The 25,016-nt window shown below is 44.1% G+C and overlaps 2 protein-coding genes across 6 annotated transcripts in view; one reads left to right on the top strand and one right to left on the bottom strand.

Annotated features, from left to right (window-relative positions):
* Nucleotides 1–25,016, top strand: part of LOC310669944 (craniofacial development protein 2-like) — a gene marked incomplete at its 3' end in the record, with an annotated part of 710,849 nt that overhangs the window by 570,475 nt on the left and 115,358 nt on the right. The window lies entirely within an intron of this gene.
* ARHGEF9 (Cdc42 guanine nucleotide exchange factor 9) overlaps nucleotides 1–25,016 on the bottom strand; it is a 279,379-nt gene that overhangs the window by 142,463 nt on the left and 111,900 nt on the right. Inside the window, exon 1 of one of the 5 annotated variants that reach the window (XM_083423406.1) lies at nucleotides 5,025–5,381. The exons of the other annotated variants lie outside the window; for them this stretch is intronic. Coding sequence (XP_083279532.1) covers nucleotides 5,025–5,054 — 30 coding nt within the window. The 5' untranslated portion in view covers nucleotides 5,055–5,381. Of the gene's footprint in view, nucleotides 1–5,024; nucleotides 5,382–25,016 lie in introns of those variants that run through there. 5 annotated transcript variants of the gene reach the window in all.

Here is a 25,016-nt window from a genome sequence, read left to right on the forward strand (position 1 = left end):
AACTTGGAGGCACCCCTTGAGACGGGTAATTCTTCCTCCTCTTCTGAGACGATGTCTGCCCTGATGCATTCAAAAGTGTAGTCCACCACATTGACATGCAAGACTGTGGTGAAAATGTAACAAGAAATTCAACCCTTCAATATCTTCCACCCAAGGCATACTGCCATTGTGTGTAACAGATGGAATTTCTAACAACACTCTCTATGTGTGCAGAAGTTGTTGTTGTTGATAATGATGGTGATGATGATATCCCATCCTTCCTCCAAAAAGCTCAAGGAACTTTTATTCTCATAACACTGTGTGGCTGATTAGACTGAGAGACAGTGACTAGCCTGCGGTCATGCAGGGAGCTTGATAGCTAAGAGGAGAGTTGAACCCTGGCCTCCCAGGTGCTACTCCAATTTGCACATCAGCTACATCACAGTGTTTACATCAAAGCAGCACCTTCTCTGCAACAAAACAGTAATGTGCTGACTTGATGCCACAATAAAGGCATAATGCATTGAAAAGGCACAGGCTTCATTGCTCCTGTAAGTGAAGTTGGCCTTGCTGTGAAATGCTTTGGCTTATAAAATTGCTGTGAAATGCTTATAAGATTTTATAGATGCATTCTACTCTTGGTTTTTAATAATAACATTCTCTATGATGGGCACATCCATGAAGTAGAGAGCAAAGAGGAGCATCTTCGTTTCTAGGTTGGAGATTAAGCAGGAATGGGGCAATTTTAATTTAATATAGTAGATCATGTATTTTTAAAAAACTTAAATGAGTGTTTTTCTATGGAACCCTAAACATATATTAAAAAAAAACCCCACTCAGTTTAACAGGGATGAATCCCAGGTACAAGTATGCAAGATTGCTGCCCCATCTGCTTAGCTCAGGGATGGGGAGCCCATGACCCTCCAGACACTGCTGGACCTGAACTGCCATCATCCCTGACTAAGGTTGGCCCAGAAGGGCAGGGTATAAATAATTTATTATATTATTGTTCTTATTATTCTTATTATTATTAGGAGTAGCTGCCTCAGGCATCAGGATCCACCGGGGCAACAGATCCAGGCTTCAAAGAAATGCACCGCCCTCTCCTGGTGCCGCTGTTGTGGTGACAGCAACATACTCCTGCCACTGCCTCAGCAACAGGGGTGCCAACTTGAATAAAATATTGGTGGGGGCAGGTGAGCCCTGCCCCTCATAATCAATCATATGATAGGGCACATTTGAATAGCAATGCCCATCAACTGGGGGGGGGGCAGCCCCTTCAAATATTTTATTGGGGAGGCCAAAGCTCCCTCAGCCCCTAGGAGTTGACTCATATGCTGAGCAGCCCTCCCAAAGCTGCATCTACAGTGGCCTCTTGGTGAATAGGAGGTGCTACTGGTCTCCTCCCACCCCAGGGAGGAAATAGTAGGGGCTGCCCTCTGGGGTCTCCTGGGGTCTGCACCTGCCCAGGGTGATTCAGAGTGCCCCTCCCCCTTGCAATGGCCTTTGATTCCCACTTCAACCATTGGGTAAGGTTTATTTGACTCCCCCCCCCCCATTCTCAACATAGATCTTTATTCCCTTCTTGTTCCTAATTTAGATCTCCACTCCCCCTCCCCTTGTTCCCAGTGTAAATCTTCATTCACACCTTCTTCTTCACTGGTGGGAGAAGAGGTGCCCTTCTGTGGTTTGCCTCAGGTACCAAAATGTTTTGGGCCAGTCCTCTCCCTGACCATTGGGCATACTGGCTGAGGCCGATAAGAGTTGGAGTCGAACAACGTGTCACAGATTCTTCATCCCCAACTTAACCAAGTTACAAAACTGATTTACTTGCTGCCTTTGCAATGGGCACATATGAGAAAGGAGTTGCATCCAACAGTGGCTTTGTACAAGTGGAAAGCATAGCCTAGCATTTGTGATTCCACTCTGGCACCAAAACCGCTCACCAACTGCACCCTTTCACACTTTCTGGGCAGCTTCCAACAAAGATTAAAATTACATTAAAATGTCACACATTAAAAACTTCCCTGCACAGGGCTGCCTTCAGATGTCTTCTAAATGTCAGGTAGTTGTTTATCTCTTTGATATCTGATGGGAGGGCGTTCCACAGGGCGGGCGCCACTACTAAGAAGGCCCTCTGCCTGATCCCTGTAGCTTTGCTTCTCGCAATGAGGGAACTGCCAGAAGGCCCTCAGAGCTGGACCTCAGTGTCCCATGCTATTCCAAAAAGTGTTTCAAGAGCAGGATTTCAGGGGTGCTGGGTCCTGCAGGCAAGGGGAGTTCCCTGTTTTGTGCAAGGGGAACTGCTTCCACTAAGGCAAAACCACTAAACGAAAGGAAAGAAGGAAGGAAGGAAAATTTTCTCCATTTTCTAAAGATTAGTAGGATGCACTGGCCAAACAGAACATGTTTGAGAATCAGATATACACTTACACAAATCAGGGTGTTTAAGCTGTCAGCCTATTTTTAGATATAGGAAAAGAGAATTATCAGTTATACCTTCAAGGCCTCTTTTGAAAACATCAAACAGTAGGGAATGTCTCTCATTATTTCCAATTACAACTGCCCTCACCTCTCCCCACACCACAGGGAAGACAGAATAGCTTTATTCCCCCATAACTATTTTTCTTCCGAAAATGTTACTAGGCAAATCAGCATGGCACAGCTTGAGTAGCTCTGGCACAGCGTGGGAACAAGCAAGGGACTTTGCTTGAATATTACATTCTGTGCGTTGGGGAGGGGGGCAGGGGAAGCAGGAGGTAGATTGTGTGGGAGGATAAGAGTGGGCGCAGGAGATGAACACTGTGGAAGTTAAGCAACCCTCACTCACCGCCACCAGATGCATCTGAAGGATCATGATTCAGATTGCAGATTTATCTAGCGCTATTTGCATCAAGCTATTCAAGGAGATGGGTGGCCTCGAAGGAAGGGGGCACAGCTGAAGCAAAGCATAGCCTAGTGTTTGTGCACAAAGGAGCCAGTGGTGGCACTGAGGTTAGAGTGTTGGACTAAGACCTGGGAGAGACCAGGCTTCAAATCCCTACTCAGCCATGAAGCTCACTGGGTGACCTTGGGGACCACTCACGGCCTCTCAGCCTAACCTACCTCACAGGGTTGTTGTGGGGTCAAATGAGGAGGTGGAGAACGTGTGCCACCTTGAACTCCTTGGAGAAAAGGGTGGGGTATAAACGCAATAAAATAAATAAACATGCTCACAGGCAGAAGGTCACAGTTTCAGACCCCAGCATCTAGTGTGCGGCTCAGTCAGTAGAGCATCAAGGTCTCACGGTCATGGGTTCGAGCCTCATATTGGGCAAAACATTCCTGTGTGGCAGAGGGTTAGGCTATATGACCTTTACGGCCCCTTCCAATTGTACAATTCTATAATCCTATGATTCTAACCTCCATATCAGGTAGTAGGTAATGGGGAAGACCCTGCCCAAAGCCCTGGAGAACCACTGCAGGTTGGTCAGAGTAGACAGCAATTGTGCTAGATCAGGGTTTCCCAAACTTGGGTCTCCAGCTGTTTTTGGACTGCTACTCCCATCATCCCTGCCTAATAGGACCAGTGGTCAGGGATGGTGTGAACTGTAGTCACAAAACAGCTGGAGACCCGAGATTGGGAAATCATGTGCCAGATGATCACATAGAATGATCTTACATAATGTAGTTTTGGATGCCCCAAAGAAGGATATCTATTGCCATAAAACTTCAGGGTCCATGTGAGGCTTATCTGAACCAGGTAGTGGAAACCTTCCTGCCTCACTGTCACCCCAACAGAACAATATCGATATATCAAGGTTGTGGGAATAGAGAGGTGTGGTGTGGACCACAATCCACAAGAGCTGACTGAGGCACATGGCAGACAAAAGGATCCAGCCCAGTCTTTGCATCTCACTTGTGTCGGGCCACTTTTGAGGACTGGAAGGCTGCAAACATGCACACAGAAGCAGGAGGGATATTGTTGTTGTTGAAGCAAATGCTTCCCTGGGTTCACATATGCATTCTGATTTCAAGGGAGCCAAAGCACAGTTCATTTGAACACAAAATGATGACCACCTCAGTCTTAGGTCATTTTGTGGGGATAAAAAGAAAGGACAAAAGCTTGTGGAACCCTATAATACTTATCTGGGGGTGAACTCAATGGGACTTACTCCTGAGTAGATGTGCATAAGATGGCACCAAAATGCCGAAATCCTATGCTGTCACTTAACCCAAGAGTAAAGCATAAGGGGACTTACTTCCGAATAAGGATGCCTGGCATTATGTGGTACGTACATCCCTCAGCAAATGCTTAATTATAAGGCTCAGGGTTGCTCCTTTCAAAGAAGGGAGCACAGGATTGCTTTGCAAATCCTCCCGTTGTGGAGCTGTGCATTCTAAGAATCTGAAGGACCTCACAGCTGGGTGAGTGAAAGATCCCCTCCTCCCTTTGCCCAAGTCATTCGCCACCAAATTGCACCGGAATGCAAACAAAGAAGAAGCAGCGGCAGCTTCTATTTTTAAGCTGCCTTGTCGTTCTATAACCCCTCAATACATTCCTCTGCCAGCACAAAGCTGGAAGACAAACCTTAAGGAACGCTCCTATTCCAAAAAGAAAATCTCCATTAACCTGCTACAGATCGCAAAGCTTTCACTTGCGCACAATCCTTTTAACAATAATGCCCCCCCCCCGCCGCCGCCGCTCACAAAAAGTCCATCCCCCCGCCTTCTTTCCCTTGGGCAGAGACCTCACGGCAACTCTCTGCACCCGGGAAAGGGGATCCCCTCTCCACACACAAGCATCCTTCCTGAAACCCAACCTTCCTCCCCTCCACCTCCTTGCAAAAAACCAAATTCCGTTAGTGCCCCCCCCTTCCTCCTCCACCTCCGCTTCGTTGTCTTGGAGGAGAGGATCCATAAAATGGCCACGGACCTATCGAAGCTATCCCCAAAGCAAAGACTCCTAAGCAAGGGGGGTGAAAACGAGGACACCCAACTACTGCAGGCAGAAAGAGCAGGGTGGGGGCGGTAGGGGTGGGAGGCAGAGAGCTACCTGAACTCACCATGGCAGGTCCGTTCCTGAGCCACTGCATCTTCTCTTTGGATGTCGTCCTCTTGGTTATTAAAGGGGGAGGAGGGGAGAAGCCTGCCTGACGATGTCTGGAAAGAAAGAAAGAAAGAAAGAAAGAAAGAAAGAAAGAAAGAAAGAAAGAAAGAAAGAAAGAAAGACCCCCTCCTCCTCGCCTCTTGCCCAGTCTTTTCCAGCCCAGCAACTCAGGAAGGAGCAGAGATCAGCCGCCTCTTTGCTACCTGGGAAGTTATGGCTTCATTTGAGGAAGGAGCAGGATTCCCCTCTCTCCTCTCTCTCTCCTCCCCTCCTTTTCCAACTCTTTCTTTGGGTTCTTTCCCCCAACCACTACCTGTGCTTGGGAAACTGGGTATGCTCAAGGGAAGGAGGGAGGGAGGGAGAAAGAGGGAACAGTGTTGACGTCCCGTCCCCCCTCACCGTGCGCGCAGAAAAGAGGGGTGAGGGTGTGGGGGACAGCAGAGACCCAAGTGGGGTTTGTAATGCTCTCTCTTTGTCTATGCCCCCTCCCCTTGGCTTTGCTGCTCCAGGGCTCTCTGCCCATCCACCCCGCACACCACAGCCTTTCTGCTAGGGGATCTCCCTGGTGTGCAGTGTCAGCAGATCTGCTTGTGTGCACACAGTTCACTGTTAAGCTTTCTGCTGACATTTGTGGAATGGCAAGAACTGCCTCTTAATGCCTTGTGGCACCCCCACACCCCTCTTTCCGCCTCCCACCCTTACCATTTACCAGGGCTTCTCTACCCACAGTGGAGGAAATGCCTCGCCATCCACTAATACCCTCCAACCTGTCCCTTTCTATATCTCTCCCCCACCCCCCGCTTTTTTGATGTGCCTGGATTTTAAGGCAGGAATTCCCTCCTCCCCATAACATTTATGCAACATCACTATATGGACAGAAAGAGAGATGAGCAAGATAATAAATCTCCCCCTTAACTCTAGAACTTCTGGACGTCCAATGAACGTTGGAAGATTCAGGACAGATAAAAGGAAGGACTTCTCCATGCAGCACATAGTTGAACTATGGAACTCGCTCCCACTGGAGGCCTTGATAGCCACCGACTTGAATGATTTTAAAAGAGAATTAGACATTTTCATGGAGGATAAGGTTGTCAATGGCTACAAGCAATTACAGCTATGCTCTGCCTGCATGGTCAGAGACACTAGTGCTTCTGAATATTAGCTGCTGGAAACCACAGAAGGGGAAAGTCCTGCTCTTGTCTGCAGGTCCTTCTTGCAGTGGCAGACCTTGGAGTCTCAATTTTTAGCAGCACCCTGTGCAATACCAAAATTTGACATGCCATCCTGCCTCTTGCCTTCCATTGTACCTCATTGTTGCATTGCCCCCCCGCAGGGACACTGAGGCTTTACGCCCGGTGTGACTGAACAGGTTGCACTCCCCTAAATCCACCTCTGCTGTTTGCAGGTTCCCCACAGGTGCCGTGTTGGTCACTGTGACAAGATGCTGGACAAGATAGGCCATTGGCCTGATCCAGCAGGGCTCTTCTGATGTCCTTTGTATTCTACAACAACACCATTCCGCCACCCACACCATCCACCCGTTGCTTAAATCTCCCTGAATGAATGAAGTCTACCACATGAAGTAGGGACACAGGAATAAACCATATACTAAATCAAGACTATTGGTCCATCCAGCTTTCATTGTCTATGGGAGAGACCATCTTGGAAGACCTACCTCCTGCCTTGCAGGCCTTTTCCCTCCAGGCTTGGGAAGGCAGGACCCAGACTGACTCCAACTACAAAAGCTGAGGCTGCTGAGTGGACTCTTGAGCTGGGGTATTGCTTAAGGGGTTTTGTTGAAGATGTGTGCTGTTGCTGTTATTGACATTGGGGTTTTTTTTTGTATGTTTATTTTTTATCTTATGATTTATGCGGAAATTGTTCAATTTGGTTGTGTATTTTTGATGTTTTATTTATTGTTTATGACTACATGTAATTATGTTGAGCATGGTTTAAATTGTGGAAAGGTAGTATAAAATTAAAATTAAAATTATGTATGTATGTATGGCAAGCTTCCCCAACCTTCCCCAGCCCTTCAGAAGTTGTTGGACTACAAATCCCAGCAGCCCCTGCCACCATGGACAAGAATTAGCAATGATCAGAGTTGGGTTGAGGAAGCCTGATGTAACGCTGATTGCCAGCAGGTCTAAATGGCTAGATATTATATTTATATAGCTTTTAATGAAATTATACTGCTGCAGGATTCAAAAGCACATTTTTAAAAAGCAGCAGTTTTAACCCCCCACCTGCTTTCCTTCCAATAACAAGTATGGCATTAAGTAAAAACAAAAACAAAAATTATTGTACAAAGAAACTTGTCAATGGGCTAACTCACACAAATGGGCAGTTTATTGCAATAAAAATTCTGCAAATATAAAAAAAATTAAAAGAAGCAAATATCTGATAGGTTTGTAAAAAGCTTTGTAAAACTGCATTTTAGCTAAATGTTCATACAAAGATGTACTGATACCATAGAATTCGAGAGTACTAATGCAAATGTAGGGGACATTTCTGAGCTGAGGATCACATTGCCCTGATGGAAAGTTGTAGTGGGCATGACCAGCTCCAAAAGTGGCCAGTCCTGCACAAAATCGCTTGACACTCTCTTGGCATGGGCACACACACAGAGCTGTTTCCCATGGAGACGGAGGCATATATTAAATTCTTAGACATTCTGTTCAAGAGTCACTTTCCATTTTATTCAATAACTTTGTAATAAATTGGTAAAGAAAACTCTCTGGCATCCTTTATCTGTCCTCATTGTGCAAAAGGCAAAATAACTTGGTAATCCCAGAAGAATGCAAATATCATCAATGTACAGGTGAGATGCAAGCCTTATCTCAGAGGGATTTAAAACCTCCAGCTTCAAAATGCAATTGCATCCCATCAATTTCATGCACACAACTGCAAAATGCAAGTACACTTTTTACATATCTGCAAAGAATATGTCTACCTCTCTGCTGAGCCATTTCCTTCCCTGCTTTGATCTTCTTGCAGCAGACATTGCTATGGAGGTACATTTATCTTTTTAAGCAAATAAGGTGGCCAAGGGTTTCCCCTCATTCACAGACTTCCAGGACTTCTGGGAATGATCATTTACATGATCATTACCAGAAGAAGGGTGAACTTCACCTGGGGTAGGATCACAAGCAGGGCCACCTCCTAACATCTTAGTGCATGAGCAGGTTATATATTTCACGTAGTGTCTTTTAGATTGTAACAGGAACTGTTTTTAAATTGTTTACAGCACTTGTTAAATTTAAGGCTTATAATGCAAGATAAATAGATGTTGATGGTGAAAGTAACAACAACAACAACACACTAGAATTGAATTGCATGCTTTGATTGTCTCCTCTGACCTTGCACAATGTTTTAAAAATGAAAAAGAACAACAGCAATAGTCAATGTCCCCAAATGCTAACAAACTAAAGCACAAATGAGCAAATGGAAAGGAGTTCATGGGGGGGCAGGATTGCCCATGCATGAGGGAAGGTGAGATGACCACCTCAGGCATCAGAATCCACTGGAACAGCAGATCCTGTTGTTGATCTTTCTTCCCCACTTGTTCCTGTTGTAGATCGTCCCTAGCTCCTTTGTCGCTTGTGGGGAAGGGGACACCATTTTGGAGTCAGCCTGGGTGCCAAAATATCTTCAGCCAGCCCTGATGGGGGCTGTGCTCCTCCCTTGATCCTGCTGTTCCTGTGCGACCTGGGGCAAAGTCATGGTTTGGCTTAGTTGCCTTAGTATTGCGTCTGACCCTAGGCTTATGGTTTGTCTCCACCAGACAAACCATGAGCAGTAAACCAAGAGCAAACCTTACGTACAGCTCATGGCATGTCGGGAACAAGACAAACCATGTGCCAAGATTCAGACATTATGCTCAGTCAAACCATGGCTTACCTCTGGGTATTGCAGAAGCAGTGTGAATGGGACGGATGCACAGCAGCCACAATTTCTGCTCCATGAACATGCATGTTTGCTTGTTAACATTAAGCCATGGTTAGACTTAGCATCATGTACTAACTATATCACTGTTGCCTTCATTTTCTACACAAATGGGACAGAGAAAACCACAGTAAACAAGAAAAAGACCCAGGAGTCCTGTCTCACTGCCGGTTCCTCAGCATGGATTACTTTCGTATCCACAGACTATACCTGCTGGCGTTTATTATAATTATTTCTAATTTAAATATTGATGCTCATTTATTGTTTACCAGATTTATTATTTTTTAAAGCCCCATTTCAGAAAAGGAACAAGAATGCCAGGAGTGTGGAAGCCTGGATAAAGATGTAAAGGCTAGAACCAGAGTTGCAGACTGACCATCAAATCCCTTTGCCAATGCAAACTGACTTTGAAAGGAGTAGAAACACTTTGAGGATCACACATGCCTGTATCAATAGATTTCAAGCTGTGCTTTGTTGGATACCCTGAATGAGAAGATTGGTTGTGGCGGACAAACATTATTGAGAGACAGGTTGCCCATCATTATTAACCTACCCATCTTATGTAAAGCCAGAAAGCAATGCTGGGTGTGTCTTATCCTCAGCTCATGCATAAATCATGCCCTGCCACCATAATAGATGAACTGAGTTGGCACCTTCAAACACAACCAAGAATCTTTGTAACGTGCTGGAGTGCGGTGGCAGATGGTATGGGCTGCTTGAATGCTAACAGGGGCTAAGCAGGTCCTTCAGGGAAACAAAAAGGCATCCATCCTGATGTGTAAATCAGGGGCACATTGGCAGAAGCTGGGAGATGCTGCAGGGCAGGCTGACTCTCAATGACACTATGAGGAGTGGCTATGGGAGAAATAGCCTGCTGTCCAGGAGTCTGGATTTTTGACCCAGAACATAAGAAGGGATCATGGGATGGTGAACAGATCTTGCTTCCCTATTAGGTTTCCAGTGGAATCCCAAAGTCAGCTAGGCTCTTGCTCAGGGAAAAATATGCTTCTGTTTCCAGCTTCCAGCCTCAGCCCCAAAACTCTCTCATACAACTCTCACATACCCAGCTCCCCTTGGCCTATCATTCTCCACCTGGGAAAGGTCTGTGTGGCTTTATTTGGAAATGCTGAATGATGGTACTTAACTTGCCAACCAAAGGCATTACAAAGGAACTGGTTTGTCTGGTTTGGCAGGCATCCCAGCCAGATGGGCGGGGTATAAATAAATTATTATTATTATTATTATTATTATTATTATTATTATTATTATTTCCTATTATACATTCTGCTCTCACAGATGCACGATTGCAGATTTGGAAGGGGTCCCAGGATATCATCCAGACTGACCACCCAAACTCCTAACAACAACAACAATCTGCATATTAAAAAGTCTGTGCCCTGTGAAGTGCATGGAGTTGAGAACTTTGTCAGTTTACCAAAAGTATAAGGCAAAAGAAAACACCACTTTGTAGTAGTGCCAAATATTTAATTCAATATATTCCTACATTCAGCTTTAATTTGGGATGGGGAGGAAGTGTTAATCTTCCTTTCCCTTTGCTCCTTCCAGAGAAGTCACTAAAAGCAATACTAAGCTCAGCCCTTGGTGTTCCCAAGCTTCGAAACAGTTCTGTGCATGCTTCCTTGGGAGTATGTCACATTGACCTCAGTGTGGCTTAACATCTGAGTAAATAAGCTTTGGCGGACCACAACACCCTTGAGTCACATTGTGACTGCAGCCCAAGCACTGTCCATTCTACCTTCAAGGAGCTTTATTTATTCAGGCAGTATACTTTGCCCTCTGCCTCACCAGCTCTCCTAAGGCCCATTTTATTTGCTAATATTCTTCACTCTCCTCCTTCCCCCTCCCCCAAAACACACACACACTCCGACACCAGCATTTTCAACTCCCAAGCCTACTTTAATTAAACTTTGGGGTCCTGTTGCCAGGGAACGCAGTTGGTTGCCAAGGCCCTCTTATTTTGCAAGTGAGAGTTAATAACCAGCGGTCAAATTAGACTCACAGCATAAAGAAGAACATGCCCCAGTTCACAGCAGCAGCATGCCGGTCTGGGAAAGTGTTTTTGACAAGAAGATGCGAAATTGGGCAAAGCTGCATTTACTGGCAGGACCACTTTCTATTCTGGGGAAATGATGCCAGCAACTAACATACCACCTTCAGTTCTCAAGAAAAAAACAACTTCTTTTTTTTTGCCTCCGGATTCATGGAGGCTAGCACCTCTTCCTTTATAAGTGAGGGCCCCTCCAGAAATCCTCATTTTTGTTACACATTTCTGATTTTATCTATGTATATTGTTGCACGCCACCCCAGTCTCTGAGCAATGCAAGACTCCAGGGGTTCCAGGCAGTTACCCAAGGTTTGTGTTTCCTTGGAATGAGAGGCAGTGACGACTGTGGTGCCTTTATGATATATGGCTTATTTACACATATATACAACCTGAGCCTTCATTGGAGAGGCTCACAGCATTAATACTCCAAGAGGGTCTTGCTTCTCTCAGCATTGGAATCCAGTAGAAATCAGGCATAGTTCTGCCTCCCAGCCGCCCAGCCTGCAGCCTGGCAGCTTCTAGCTTCTACATCACATAACTCTCAACCTTTGTCTTTCTAAATACAGGTGAGTTGAGGGAGGGAGCCCCACCCATATGCTTTCTGATACAGAGAAACTTCCTTGTTACCTTAATGGTCCATACATAGAGGGCCATTACCAATAATTTTGTCTGGCTCTTTCAATCATTTGAATTGGTTTGATTTTAATCCTTCTGGATCCAGGAATTAGAATGGGCTCAGTTATACAGCCTATTCTCCCACCCCCAAACTCATATTATTATTATTATTATTATTATTATTATTATTATTATTATTATATACATACTGCTTGATTGTAAGGAAAAAACCTTGAAGCAGTTTACAAAAAAATAAAACAATTGACTTTTTAAAAAGTTTTTTTAAAAACTACTCCAAACATTAAAAAATAATTAAAATCAACAATAAGCCAAAAACCATATTAAAACACAAGTTGATGCTTTGTGTGTCCAGATAGGATTGTCTAAATGAAGGTGCTTTTAGCAGGTGCCAAAAAGAGTACAGTGAATATGCATACTTTGTATCAATTGCCAGGGAGTTCTAAAATGTGGGTTCTGCCACACTAAAAGATTGATTACTTGCAAAACAGAGAACTAGTATTATGTGGCATCTTTAACAGTTATCAGTTCCCCTCATGGTGGTAAAGGCACAGTTATACTCAGTGCTTTTTTCTGGGGGTACGCACGCCCCTAAACATTTTGTGAATCTTTGTACTGTTGTCCATTTATTGTATTTATTTTTCCCGATTTGAACGATAAAATGGTGATTTTCTTGAGTCAAAATGAGAGTACCCCTAAACATTTTTTTTTTTAGAAAAAAAACTGGTTATACCTGATCACACGTTCAATAATATTTGCTGCTGCAAATGCTTGGGGGAGGAAATACCGTTTCACTTCCAATCAGTGCATAACCTGTAACTTCCTGCTGAAATTCTATAACTTTTAATTTCACAAATGTTCAGGGTGGGTGTGTAGTGCTGCTTTTGTTTCACTATGCCCTCTTCAGGCAACAATGATGTGGTAGCATTGGGGAAGCATTGCAGAATGAATAAACCAGAATAAATCCACCACTAATGAACTATCATTGTGCCAAGAACACATTGTAGAAGGCACACACAATAGACCACCTGTCTGGAGGGGCCCCAGAACTCAGAATCCTTTGAAACAGTATGGCCACTTATATGCATCATAACAAATAATAACATGGATTTTCATAAAATATGCATATTATATGCATCACCATACTGGAACAACTTTGGCCAAGTAACCTGCACACCTGCTCAGTTTGCTGTCCAGGTGTTACTAACTGTGGATGGGTAACTTCAAGGCCCCTGCTTGCTCTCCTTTCTTACAGTTCTTTGTTTTCAAAATGGGCAGCTCTTCAGACAGAGGACTGTCATGTTCAGAGCCCTGGCAATGATGGTTTTGAGGTCTGCCATCAAAGGCAAGCAAAATATGTGGGCCTTTCTTTGAAGCATATGAGGATGTAACAAGCTGATTCTTTCTACTGACATAAAAATCACCTATTCAGTAGCAGGACTATATCCACACCATACCTTTAAAACACTATGATACCACTTTAAACAGCCATGGCTTCCCCCAAATAATCCCTGTTACCCTCACAGAACTACAACTCACAGATCTCCCTGTGAAGAGGGATTGATTGTTGAACCCCTCTGAGAATTGTATTCTGGTTGCTCCTAGCTCAGACCGCATGGCTTTCACAAGCCACTTTCAAGTTCCTATAACAATAATTTAGAAACTTTGACCACTGTAACTAAACCATGTTTAGGCAGATTTTTACTTAGGCAGCTTTTTCTACATACTGTATGGAAAAGCACATGAACCAGACTTCTGAGCAGTTTGTAAGTAAACCAATTTTTAACTTGCTAAACGTGTGGTATTTTCATGTGCTGGGGTAAGGGGGGAATTCTCACAAGGCCATATTTTAAATGTCTAACAGCCTATATTTCCATTCTTTACTTTCCTGCATATTTCTACTGAGGTTCTCTCAGCAAAGAGTTCTTCCCCCAAAGTTGGATCTTGGCATCAAGGAATTCTCTCCCCCCCCCCCTCACGTCCTGCACCAATGAAAACAACATACAAGATGCACTATATTTCAGAAATTTCCTAGCAAAATTTTTTACTTAAGTAAAAATTATATATAAATGTATTAGCAGAAATTCACAGTGAAATGTTGATGAATTTTCATGTGGATTTTTTTATGCAAATTGTTGCAGAAATGTGACTAACTGAATTTAACATTAGAAAAATAAGAAAATGAGGGAACCGTAATTGACAGATCAATCAAACCCTAGTAATAAGTAACAATAATATCGCTGCAGAAAGCTAAGTGAAAGAATTTGACTCTCCTCTGCTGCAAATTAATGAACTGATTTCATTTTGAAGTTACATAAGTGAGTGAGGAACAGTCTTCACCAGCCTAGTGCCCTCAATATGTTTTGAGTGGTTCTGAATGCTGTGCTGTCTGGGGCCAATGGAAGTTGTGGTCAAAAACATTCGGAGGATACCAGGTATATAAGGGCTGCTGTAAAATGCTACCTGGGGACCCCAATGAAAGGTTGGAGGCATCCTGGATTGGAACAAAATTCTCAAGCAGTTTCACTTTTCCTTAAATAAATGCACTTGAGAATCTTGGAAACCGCCAGATGATGAGCATGTGGAAGAGAACGTAACTAGGTCTTCGAACTACCAACTTATCCTACAATTGAAAAGGCAGGTAAATATCCATTGTGACAGTGATTTTCACATTGGGATCCATGGAGTTTTGAAAATGCAAAATGGGGTGGGTTACAGAGTGGAGTGTACATATTTTCTATGTCTTTTCACCACAGTTTTACCTGGAGCAAGTAGAAGGTACTAATAGAAGTACGGTATCTCCTTGACCTGAAGAGCTTCACCTGGTAACTGCTGCCCCTCAAGCCACAGTTCAAGAAAGAGAAGCAGGGACTAGTTAAAGATCTGACCATTCTACAGAGGAAGCAGATAATTTTCCTCAGCAATTTTTAATAGCAGAAGGTGAGGTAACCAAATGACCTTGTGCGTGAGAATGTGTGTGTGTGCTTAAAGCACACAAGAATGACCCCACATTCATCTGTGAAATGAGACAGTAACAGTGGGTGTACTGTAAGTGGAGGAAAAACTGACTCAATTTCTGCCAGCTACTGGCACTGGCACAGATCTAAAGATGCAAATGTGGTCATGGTGACCTGGAGCAATATACTGTCCACAGAAATATAATTGCAATCTAATTCATCTAGACTTTTGAAGGTCACGTAATGCCAGGCAGAAGATGTGATTCACCACAGGTGGTGGGCAGAGAATATATTGGTCAATGTAACTTTAAATTAAACCAACAAGGGACATAGTTTTGCTAGCATTAATTTTCCAGTTAGCCCTCAAAACACATGAAATGGTTTTATTTTTATTTATTGCACAATTGTCTACTGCACTGCCTTCCTCTGCAGGGCTCAGGTTGATGCACATGTGGGTAATTTATCTTTGTCCTGACAGTGACTCTGTAAGAGTCTGGCCCAAGTGAGAGTCTTTGGCCCAGTAAGCTTCAGTGCTGAGCATGGATTGATGCCCCACCGCATCCAAGCCCAACAGTGTAGATACCATGCCTCTTACTCATCCTATTTTTAACTTGCCTAGTCCCCAGTGGGTTATTACCTAACAGCATAATGCATAAGAAGACAAAAGAGCCCTGCAGGATCAGGTCAAAGGCTCCTCTGGCCCAGCAACCTGTGCCTGTGACAATAATAAGAAATCTGTTCGTTCAGCATCCTGTTCTCAATGGGATGCCCATAGGAAACAGGGCCAGAGTGGACTCTCCCAACTTGGGCTTCCTAGCAACTGGGATTCTGAGGCAGCATACTGCCTCTGACGGTGAAGGTCGAGCAAAGCCACCATGCCTATCACCATGAATCTTTCTTTTAAACCCATCCAAACTTTATGATGAAGCGGTCCTTCTAAACTAGCAGGACCAGGATAATATTCAGTGTCAACATCATGGCCTCGTGGTGTTTTTTTTAAAAACAGAAGCATTGTCTAGCCTGACAAAGCTTCTATTTTTAAATGGCTGCTAATCTTGCTGAATTTTCAGAAACTAGCAGGGCTTTTGTATAGTCTCTTGTCCATCCACATATTGCTGTTTAACCTTCTGTCTGGCCCTCAATGTGATTTAAATAAATAAAGTGTGCCCATTACACAGATTAAAAGAGCAGCAAACAACAACAACAAACAAACCACAGCTGGGTATCATATTCTCCTATTCCTAGGAGGGAAAGAAGCTTTCATCAAAAACAGTATGAATCACACTGAGAGTTCCCACCTCTTAGCAAAGCCGGGCTCCTTTTGTTATCCCTTTTTCAAAATTCATCAATTTTCCATTTGGGCTCATTAAAAACTGCACTCTTTTCAGTGCTTTGTCATTTCCATCCTATTCAGGCAGTGTCTGACTCTGGTTATGTATGTAGCTCTGCGCCTGCATGGGCTAAGTGGAGAACTGTAGGTAAGATATATAGACACAAAATATGCATGGAAAGATGCCATTTCAAGTGAGTTCCAAATAGTTTCGTTCCAAGTTTCCCTCTTCCCCAGCATAGGAAAGGACCACACACTGCTAAGTTAGAAATGGTTTACTTATAAATTCTCCAAAAATCAGATTCATGTGCTTCTCCATATAGCATTCAGAAAAAGTTGCACAGGCAGTAAATTTAGCTTAGTTACAAAGTGGTGAAAGTTCCTACCTTATCAGTATAGGAACGGAAAAGTGGCTTGTGAGAGCCATGAGGTTGAGTGGGAGCAACCAGCTCAAACCTCTTCATGCGCAGAGCTTTTCAGTTAGACTGGGGGGAGAACAAAGGCTTGATCGCCTAGTTTCTCCCAAGGTGAGGGGAAGTGGACAAAGCACAGCTTACTTTATAGCACCCACCCCTTCATGTATTAATTAGACTTAAGCATGTTGGTTATATGAGGTTGGTTATACCACAAGAACCAGTGTGGTGCTTGGAAGTGGGTGACATGAGTTCAGGACCCCACTTGGGTATTAGGTTTGACAAAGGGATAAAAGTTTCTTGGCACAACTTCCTGGGGGACACAGGTGTACAGCAAGAGGTAAAGTGGGTAGATGTGCTGCCTTTTCCTAGGAGACATCACTGAGCACACTTCCTCCTCTGAACTCTCTTGTTGTGTTCCATCAGGCTGGGCCCCCAAGCTCCCATCATCCCTCATAGGCTAGGAAGCGAATGTCCCTGGGTCTCCTACCTCATCAGATCTAGGGGGTTCTCCATCAAGTGGACCCTGCTGCATAGTCACATTACCCCTCCTCCCACTTCAAGTCCTTGTCTTCATGTGCCTCCATCCCCTACTCTGAATCAAAGGGAACCATGACAGACAGTGAGGCCTCAAGCACTGTGTTTGGTCCCCAGCCTGAGTTTCCCCATTGTGCAATATGAATGGGGTATGAGGGCCTCCTATTGCCCTCCTAGAGTGACAGCTCCCGGAATGGTTTAACAATCAATCCCCCTCCACAGGGAACTCTGGGAATAGTAGCTCTGTGGGGGAAGAAGAAGAAGAAGAAGAAGAAGAAGAAGAAGAAGAAGAAGAAGAAGAGGAGGAGGAGGAGGAGGAGGAGGAGGAGGAGGAGAAGAAGAAGGAGGAGTAGTTTGGATTTGATATCACTACCTGAAGGAGTCTCAAAGCGGCTAACATTCTCCTTTCCCTTCCTCCCCCACAACAAACACTCTGTGAGGTGAATGGGGCTGAGAGACTTCAAAGAAGTGTGACTAGTCCAGGGTCCCCAGCAGCTGCATGTGGAGGAGCAGCGACGCGAACCCAGTTCACCAGATTACGAGTCCACCACTCTTAACCACTACACCACACTGGCTTCCAATTAGCAGGGGTCTCCTAACAGCTTTCAGCACACTTAACAAACAACAGTTCCCAGATTGCTCTGGCCGTTTGAAGTGGTAGCATAGTGCTTTAAAGGTATGGTGTGAATGTGGCCTCAAATTAAAAGGGGAGAGAAGGATCTGCCATCTTTTTAGGCCAGTTAACGCATCGTGTCATAATAAATGAGTTGGGCTCTGGTTGGTGACTCCATCTCATTTCAAGGGGATTGGGGATTAACAGTGACTAAAGTGAAGAGCGTGATTCAGAGAATTGCCTATATGCTCCTGCTCATTTATGGATTTCTGCATTTCCACTGTTCAGCATCCCCTTCTACAGAGTTATTTGCATTTCTACTAACGCTAACAAAAGACACTGCCAATCATTCCAGATTAACTTCTAACTGGAAAAAGCCATTTTGTAATTTATTAGCATAGGCCCAGCAATATTTTCTATGGCCAAATTGCACACATGGTTCTAAAATAATGAATCAGAGTGGAAGTGGGGGTGCCCAGATGAGATTATTTGCATGAATTTTTTGAAATGGTCCACTTCGGCTTGCCTCGGCCTTCAAACAAAGCTATGAAATTCATGCAAATGACTCTTATTCGAAAAGGGCATTTAAGCCATGCAAATCTGAATAATAAACATTTATTCTTCTGTTGAACACCCTGAAAGTACCCAACACATAATTAGAATAAAATAATGGAAACAGTTCTTCCCCATCATCACACACACAAAAATATACACAGGCACAATAGGTATAAATGGATGCACAGCACCCCAGTGAGAGAGAGGGAGAACCCAAGAACATCAGGAGCCAGCTGTCTGTGGTTGGCTGCTTCCTAGCGGGACTCCTGATCTGTCTTGCCTCCTTGCAGAATTGAAGACCTGACTGAACAGTCCCCAACAACACCTGACTAGGTCATCAAGCTTTGTTGGTGACACCAAAGAGGCTTTACACTTTGGGGTGATGAGAGGATGAGGGCCTGTTCCCCTGCCAAAGAGAACAAGGGACTGCCTGCACCTAGCATCAAAATTGCACTTTATTTTTACTGGTATAGCCAGCAGGTAGGTACCAGAAGTGCCTCTGCACAGTTCAAGCTAGTGTATCAGCTGCACCCACATTCATTGCGATGTCTGATTTGGCAACAGTAGTACACGCCTTAGTTACATCCTATTTGGATTGTTGTAACATACTCTACGTGAGGCTGCCTTTGAAAAGTGCTCAGAAACGTCTACTGGCTCAAAAAGCAACCCAAAGATATAGGGGGATAAATTATGGCTCCCACCAACTTCTATGGGGGACGCCATGTGCTTTAAATCTGTAGTGTGGATGTGACCCATGGGCAGCAAACTGGGGTAAAACTAACAAATCAATTTCCGTCAGATCAAGATGAAGAATATGTTTTGCAATCTACCAGTATATAATGAAGAAAAGGCTATGTTCAGAAATGCTATTTTGAGAGAAAATATATTAAGATATATATTTAAATGTGGGTTTTAAAAAATGATGTATTCAAGGGTAACTGGGATGGAATGGACTTATGGTTAGGCAAATAAGCAAGAGATAAGGACCAGAAAAATAGACTGATCCACTCATCCCTAGTAGTGCCAAGTTGAGCATAAACATCCCTAAGCTACCAGCCCTACTACTCAAAAAAGACGGGGAGCTCCTTTATCCCACCTCCCCATAGCCCTTGTCAAGGGCTAGCTGAGTCCTTAGGTGCCGTGACCCAGCCGGAGAGAGCTCTAGCCCAAAATCCCTTGGTTCAGAGCAGCTGCTGACTAGCCTTTGTCTAGTCATCCATCTGACAATTGGCCAGACATTGTTATGCAGTGGGAAGAGCCTTAATCCCTCTATGACAAGAGGACCTAAAAGAGCCAGCACAATGAAGCTAAAACTCTGCTAGCCTGGCATATTCATTGTCAAGAAGTCTCACCATGAATGATCAGGCAATGGATATAAAATGGAAAAGTGCAGAGGGTGAAAAGCGTCATTCAGGAACAGAAGCCATCTCATTATTTAGTGGGGCTCACCAAGATTACAGCAATATACCATATTTTTCGCTCCATAGGGCGCACCGGACCATAGGGCGCACCTAGTTTTTAGGGGGAGAAATAAAGGGGGGGGATTATTTTCTCCCCACCCAGCCCCAAAGAGCAAAGAAGCCAAGACAGCCAGCGGGATCCATCCTGCTGGCTGTCTTGGCTTCCTCTTTAGCCACGCACAACCTCTCCAGCCGGGAGAGGCTGCGCGTGGCTTCGTTTTTAGCCATGCGGCTGGGGCGGGGGAAGCTCGAGCTTCCCCCGACCCCAGCCCCCAGAACAGGTCCGGGTGCGGAGGCAAGGTTGCGCAGCCTTGCCGCCGCTCCCGGAGCTTGCAGGCTGGGGGAGCGCTCCGAAGGTTTGCGGATAGCTGCCTGAAGCCTGGGGAGCACAGTGGGAGTTGGCGCTGCGCTCCCCAGGCTTCGGGCTGCAGGCTGCTATCCACAGCCGTGCTCTGAACTCCTGCCGTGCTCTGAAGGCTTGCGGATAGCTTCCTGAAGCCTGGAGAGCGAGAGGGGTCGGTGCGCACCGACCCCTCTCGCTCTCCAGGCTTCAGTGAAAGCCTGCATTCGCTACATAGGATGCACACACATTTCCCCTTCATTTTTGGAGGGGGAAAAGTGCGTCCTATAGAGCGAAAAATACGGTAGCTCCAGGCCATATATACTCTTTCCCACCACCCTTCATCTCTCTCACTATTTCTGTTCCTTCTTCCCTCCCCTTTTCAGCCTGGGGGTTGCCTTCCCTTGACCAATGTCATTCTGGGGGCCACCTACTAGGGTGGGAGAAGCCAGAGGTAAAAGTGGATGGGGCAATATGTGTGTCTCTTGTCTTTGTACAGAAGGCTACATTCCAGCCATGCGAAAACTGTCCACATCTCCACCCTCCATCCAGGCAAGCAAGAGGCATTGACTAAGTTCAAGGGAACACACTGTTTTACTAAGGCCACCAGCTGGTTTTAGCCAAACATAGAATCCACTTTACAGTTATCACTCAATTCAGTTATCACTCAATTCAGTTATCACTCAATTTAAGATGAAGAATAAGTTTGCACATAGCAAACTATTAAAGAAACACTCAGGAAAGAGACTTCAACAAATGTCAATATATCTGGACCGCCTTAATATAACTTGAAAAATGCAAGCCAAAGATTTGGCTGGTTATTTCATACCAATATAGCAGCTTTTGGCTACCTGGAGATCTCTTCTCTGTCCATTCATTTGCATAGTTTCTCTTGTCTGACTCTTACTCCTTGCCCCTCACTATTCTCTTCATCTCTCTGAAACACTCCATGCTTCTTTCGTAGCCTACACTGTCCACTTAAGGAGAGGTAAATCTGTCATCATGTGATGTTCACATGTTTTGATTCATAATCCACTTATACATTACTCTGTGGTTATTGTTTTTAATTTTTAAACTTAAAACACCCATTTAAATCCTATTTAGTTCATATTTTAATTTATATTAAAATGTCCATTTTCTCTCTAAAAACATGTATTTAAAGAGGTGCAAAAACTATGTTCTAACCTTGGGAGGAGTACAAGATCTGGTGAACAGATGAGTTCTGCAAATGTACCTTGTCTATTTTTTGCATAAATTCTTCCAGAACACTTTGTTCTGCTCTTTGTAGCCACAGAAAAGGACAAGGCACTGAGGCCCTGCTTCAAGTTGCCCTTCTTCCTTTTGGAACTTCCATGGGTATTGTCCACTTGCTTTCAATTGTATCACTATAACCACATGGACTAGGAACTTGATCTTTAATTTAGAGACAAAGCTGAGATTCTCAGGGAACATAACTGAATTCAGCACTCAGTTTCATATTCCTGTACTTTCCCTATAGTTACACACATCCTGCTAATGTTGTGTGACTAGTTCCATTTGCTATTTAGTGCTTTTCTCTATTTTAGGGAAGCTGCTGAACCCTAAACAACCATCTTTTACTTGAAGCTAGCTAGGAAAGCATTCCTGGTGAGCTTCTGCTGTCCAGACCACTGACCAGATCTTTCAGTCCATTAGACAACTTCCCTATGAAACCCTTTTCTCCCTATAATAAAGCTTTTGTTTTTATAAAACAAAGTCACCAAAAACAAACTCTAAGCTTCTGGAGATTAAAGGTGTTATCCAATGATAGTCCTGCTCACTGTAGACCCACTGAAATTAATAGACAACTTAAGCACACTTATTTCAGTGGTCTGCTTTAAGCAGGATTTAATTAGACACAATCCACAATCTGGTGTCCTCTTCTGGTTTGGACAAGGAGCCACAAGGTAAGGCAGCTGGTCAGGAGTTGGAGAAACATAAGTGGGCAGCAAAGGTGAAAGCCAATTTAGGCTCTTTAAGCCTCTGCCCCCAGACTACACCTCCCATGTGCCATTCCCTTGTGTAGAACTAAATTTCCTGTTTTTGTTTGTTTGTTTGTTTACTTTATAACATTTATGCAGCACTTTTTTAAAAAAAGCCCACCCTCAAAGGACTTTACAAAAAATAAATGAAACAATTATCAACAGAAAAATTATCAATAAGAAAAATTAACAAGAAAAAGTTGTTGTCAAAATGTTAAAATAACAAGAGACTAAAAATTTGCATAAGTTTTCTAAACTTCTAGTACAGTGAAGTACCTGTCTGGTATCAATAGATGGGGAATTCCAAAGGGCCTAAAAGGGCATCTGGGCTGGAGAAGGCGGCTCCTCCTACATACTAAGGCCTCTCGCACTCCTTGAGCCGTTGGACCTGGGATGTATGGTCAGAAGCATATGGTTCCTCAGGTTCAGCTAACGCAAAGGTGTTAGCTTTGCCTATACAGGCTCTGCTGCTATGGGAGGTTTTTTGTGGGCTCTTGGCTGCCAGCCTGAGGCTCAGCTGCCTCCCACTCTCCAATGGGAGGCTTGGAGCCTTAAACTTGGCCTAGTTCCTTAGCTGGTGACTCTGCAGCCCCCGACTCTGTGCCATGACCACTACTGGACTCTGTGGTCATGATACCTGTTAAGCCCACAGCTGTAAAAATTTCCCTTTTTTAAGGGAGATTCCCTTATTCTGAATAGGATTCCTCACAAGAAAAGGGAAAAGTTGACAGCTATGGTTAAGCCCCTTTGACCCTCAACAGTAACCTGTCCTACTAATTGCAGAAGAGTCTGGAGAACAGTCTAATCCCTCTCATGAGCCATTTCAGTGTTTGCATATAAAAACAGAATTTGCTCACCAAAACAATGTCAATCAGTGTCAACAGGGATGCTTTGCTCTTTTCCAAAGGCGATCTGTGCCCTCTAAAGGATGGGCAAAGATCAAAACAATTTATTCCTGAGTTTGTCTTTCTTACTGATCTGAAATGTTTTTGTTCTACCATTCTCACAGTAATTAAAAAGGCTTGGAAACAGATAGATAGATGATAGATAGATAGATAGATGAATATATGAGTATAAATGGACTCAAAAATAAATACATTAGGAGAAATTGCTTGCAAAAATGTGTGGATCAGGTAAATTTGCATTAAAATGTAAATAATAGGAGATACCTTCAATAAAATGCTGGTAGATTTCCATGACTACTGATGTGGGCATTTGTGAACTGAACATAGGATGTACCTTTGTGATGATACCTATCATCTGAATAAAGGCATGAGCTTGGCTAATTTTTCCTTCCACCCACCTTCCATGTCTCCCATTACCAGCTAACCTGTACCTTAAGATCTGTGAGAGAGCCCCTGCTTGCAGTTCTATCAACAGTGGCAGCTGTGACATCTTAAAGCAGGACCTTTGATGTAATGGCACCCCATTTGTTCCTTTAGGCCTATGAAGATGAATTGGTTTCTTCTGCTGATGGACTTTTGGGTTATGGTATCTGTTGGCTTCATGGTTTCCATGTGATATTGCTATGCTGTATTGCAATGAATTGTTTGCATACTGCTTTTTAGCAACCTTTGGATTAAAGCGTAGGTTATAAATATAGTCACAGGTCAGGAGGAGTCAGTCTGGGTGATACTCTTCCAAACCTGTGATCTCATATATGTGGAGTTGGAATATTTAAGAGGAAAAGCTGCCAAGCCATTCCCTTTTTTAAGGTAATGGCCTTGGTTAGCCAGTTTAGTACTTCCATTTACATGTCTTAAAAGCTACCATAGAGATAAATGGGTGGGTTTTTCCCCCCAGCTCACCTGCCTGGATGCCACATAATCCTAGGATGGAGAACAATAGGCTGTGGGGAGGGTTGCGAGGCTGTGTGAGACAGAAAGTTTTAACTGATACTGGAAGCTGGAGACACAGATGCTTGTCTTGTTCTGTGCTGAGCCCAAAGCTGTGGTTTGGGGCTTCCTTTGAAACCTGTGGGGAAGCAAGATCTGCTGGAGTGTTAATGCTATGAGACGCTCCAAAATGAAAAGTTCAGTTACAGCTATAGTAGTGGTGTTTTGTTTTGTTGTTTTGTTTTGTTTTACAAAAATACTCAACCACCATCAAAAGGGATACCAGGCTGGCATTAGTTCGCAGCTTCCTATGGAGGCAGTGAGAGATTTTACTTTCTTGGGCTCCATGATCACTGCAGATGTTGACAGTAGTCATGAAATTAAAAGACGCCTGCTTCTTGGGAGAAAAGCAATGACAAACCTAGACAGCATCTTAAAAAGCAGAGACACAACCTTGCCGACTAAGGTCCGTATAGTTAAAACTATGGTTTTCCCAGTAGTGATGTATGGAAGTGAGAGCTGGACCATAAAGAAGGCTGATCGCCGAAGAATTGATGCTTTTGAATTATGGTGCTGGGGGAGGCTCTTGAGAGTCCCATGGACTGCAAGAAGATCAAACCTATCCATTCTTAAGGAAATCAGCCCTATGTGCTCACTGGGAGGACAGATCCTGAAGCTGAGGCTCCAATACTTTGGCCACCTCATGAGAAGAGAAGACTCCCTGGAAAAGACCCTGATGTTGGGAAAGATGGAGGGCACAAGGAGAAGGGGACGACAGAGGATGAGATGGTTGGACAGTGTTCTTGAAGCTACCAGCATGAGTTTGACCAAACTGTGGGAGGCATTGGAAGACAGGAGTGCCTGGCGTGCTCTGGTCCATGGGGTCATGAAGAGTTGGACACGACTAAATGACTAAACAACAACAACAACAAAAGTCCTGCAGCTATGGGAGGAGGCATGAGATCAAGTGGGCTGTTTACAAAGTTTCATTCCTTGTAAATCCAGATGTTATCTGTAAGAAGCCTCATCTCTTGGCACTACACAATTCCATACTCTGCCAGCTTCAACCATTCCCATGTTATGGTGCAGATGGTGTAGCTGTAGCAGCAGGGATACAAACCCTTTAAGATGACATTTCCCATCAAAACAAGGAGTCCGAGTTCAAGGCTCTGTTGCTGTTATCCCCAGAATGTGTTTGCTCCTTCCTTTGGAAGCCCCATTTAAAAAAAGTCAACCAAGCATTGAATTGTCTTCAAGATTCATAA

This window comes from Podarcis tiliguerta, assembly GCF_965153285.1.
Source record: "Podarcis tiliguerta genome assembly, chromosome: Z".
In the NCBI taxonomy this organism is placed as follows: Eukaryota; Metazoa; Chordata; class Lepidosauria; order Squamata; family Lacertidae; genus Podarcis; species Podarcis tiliguerta.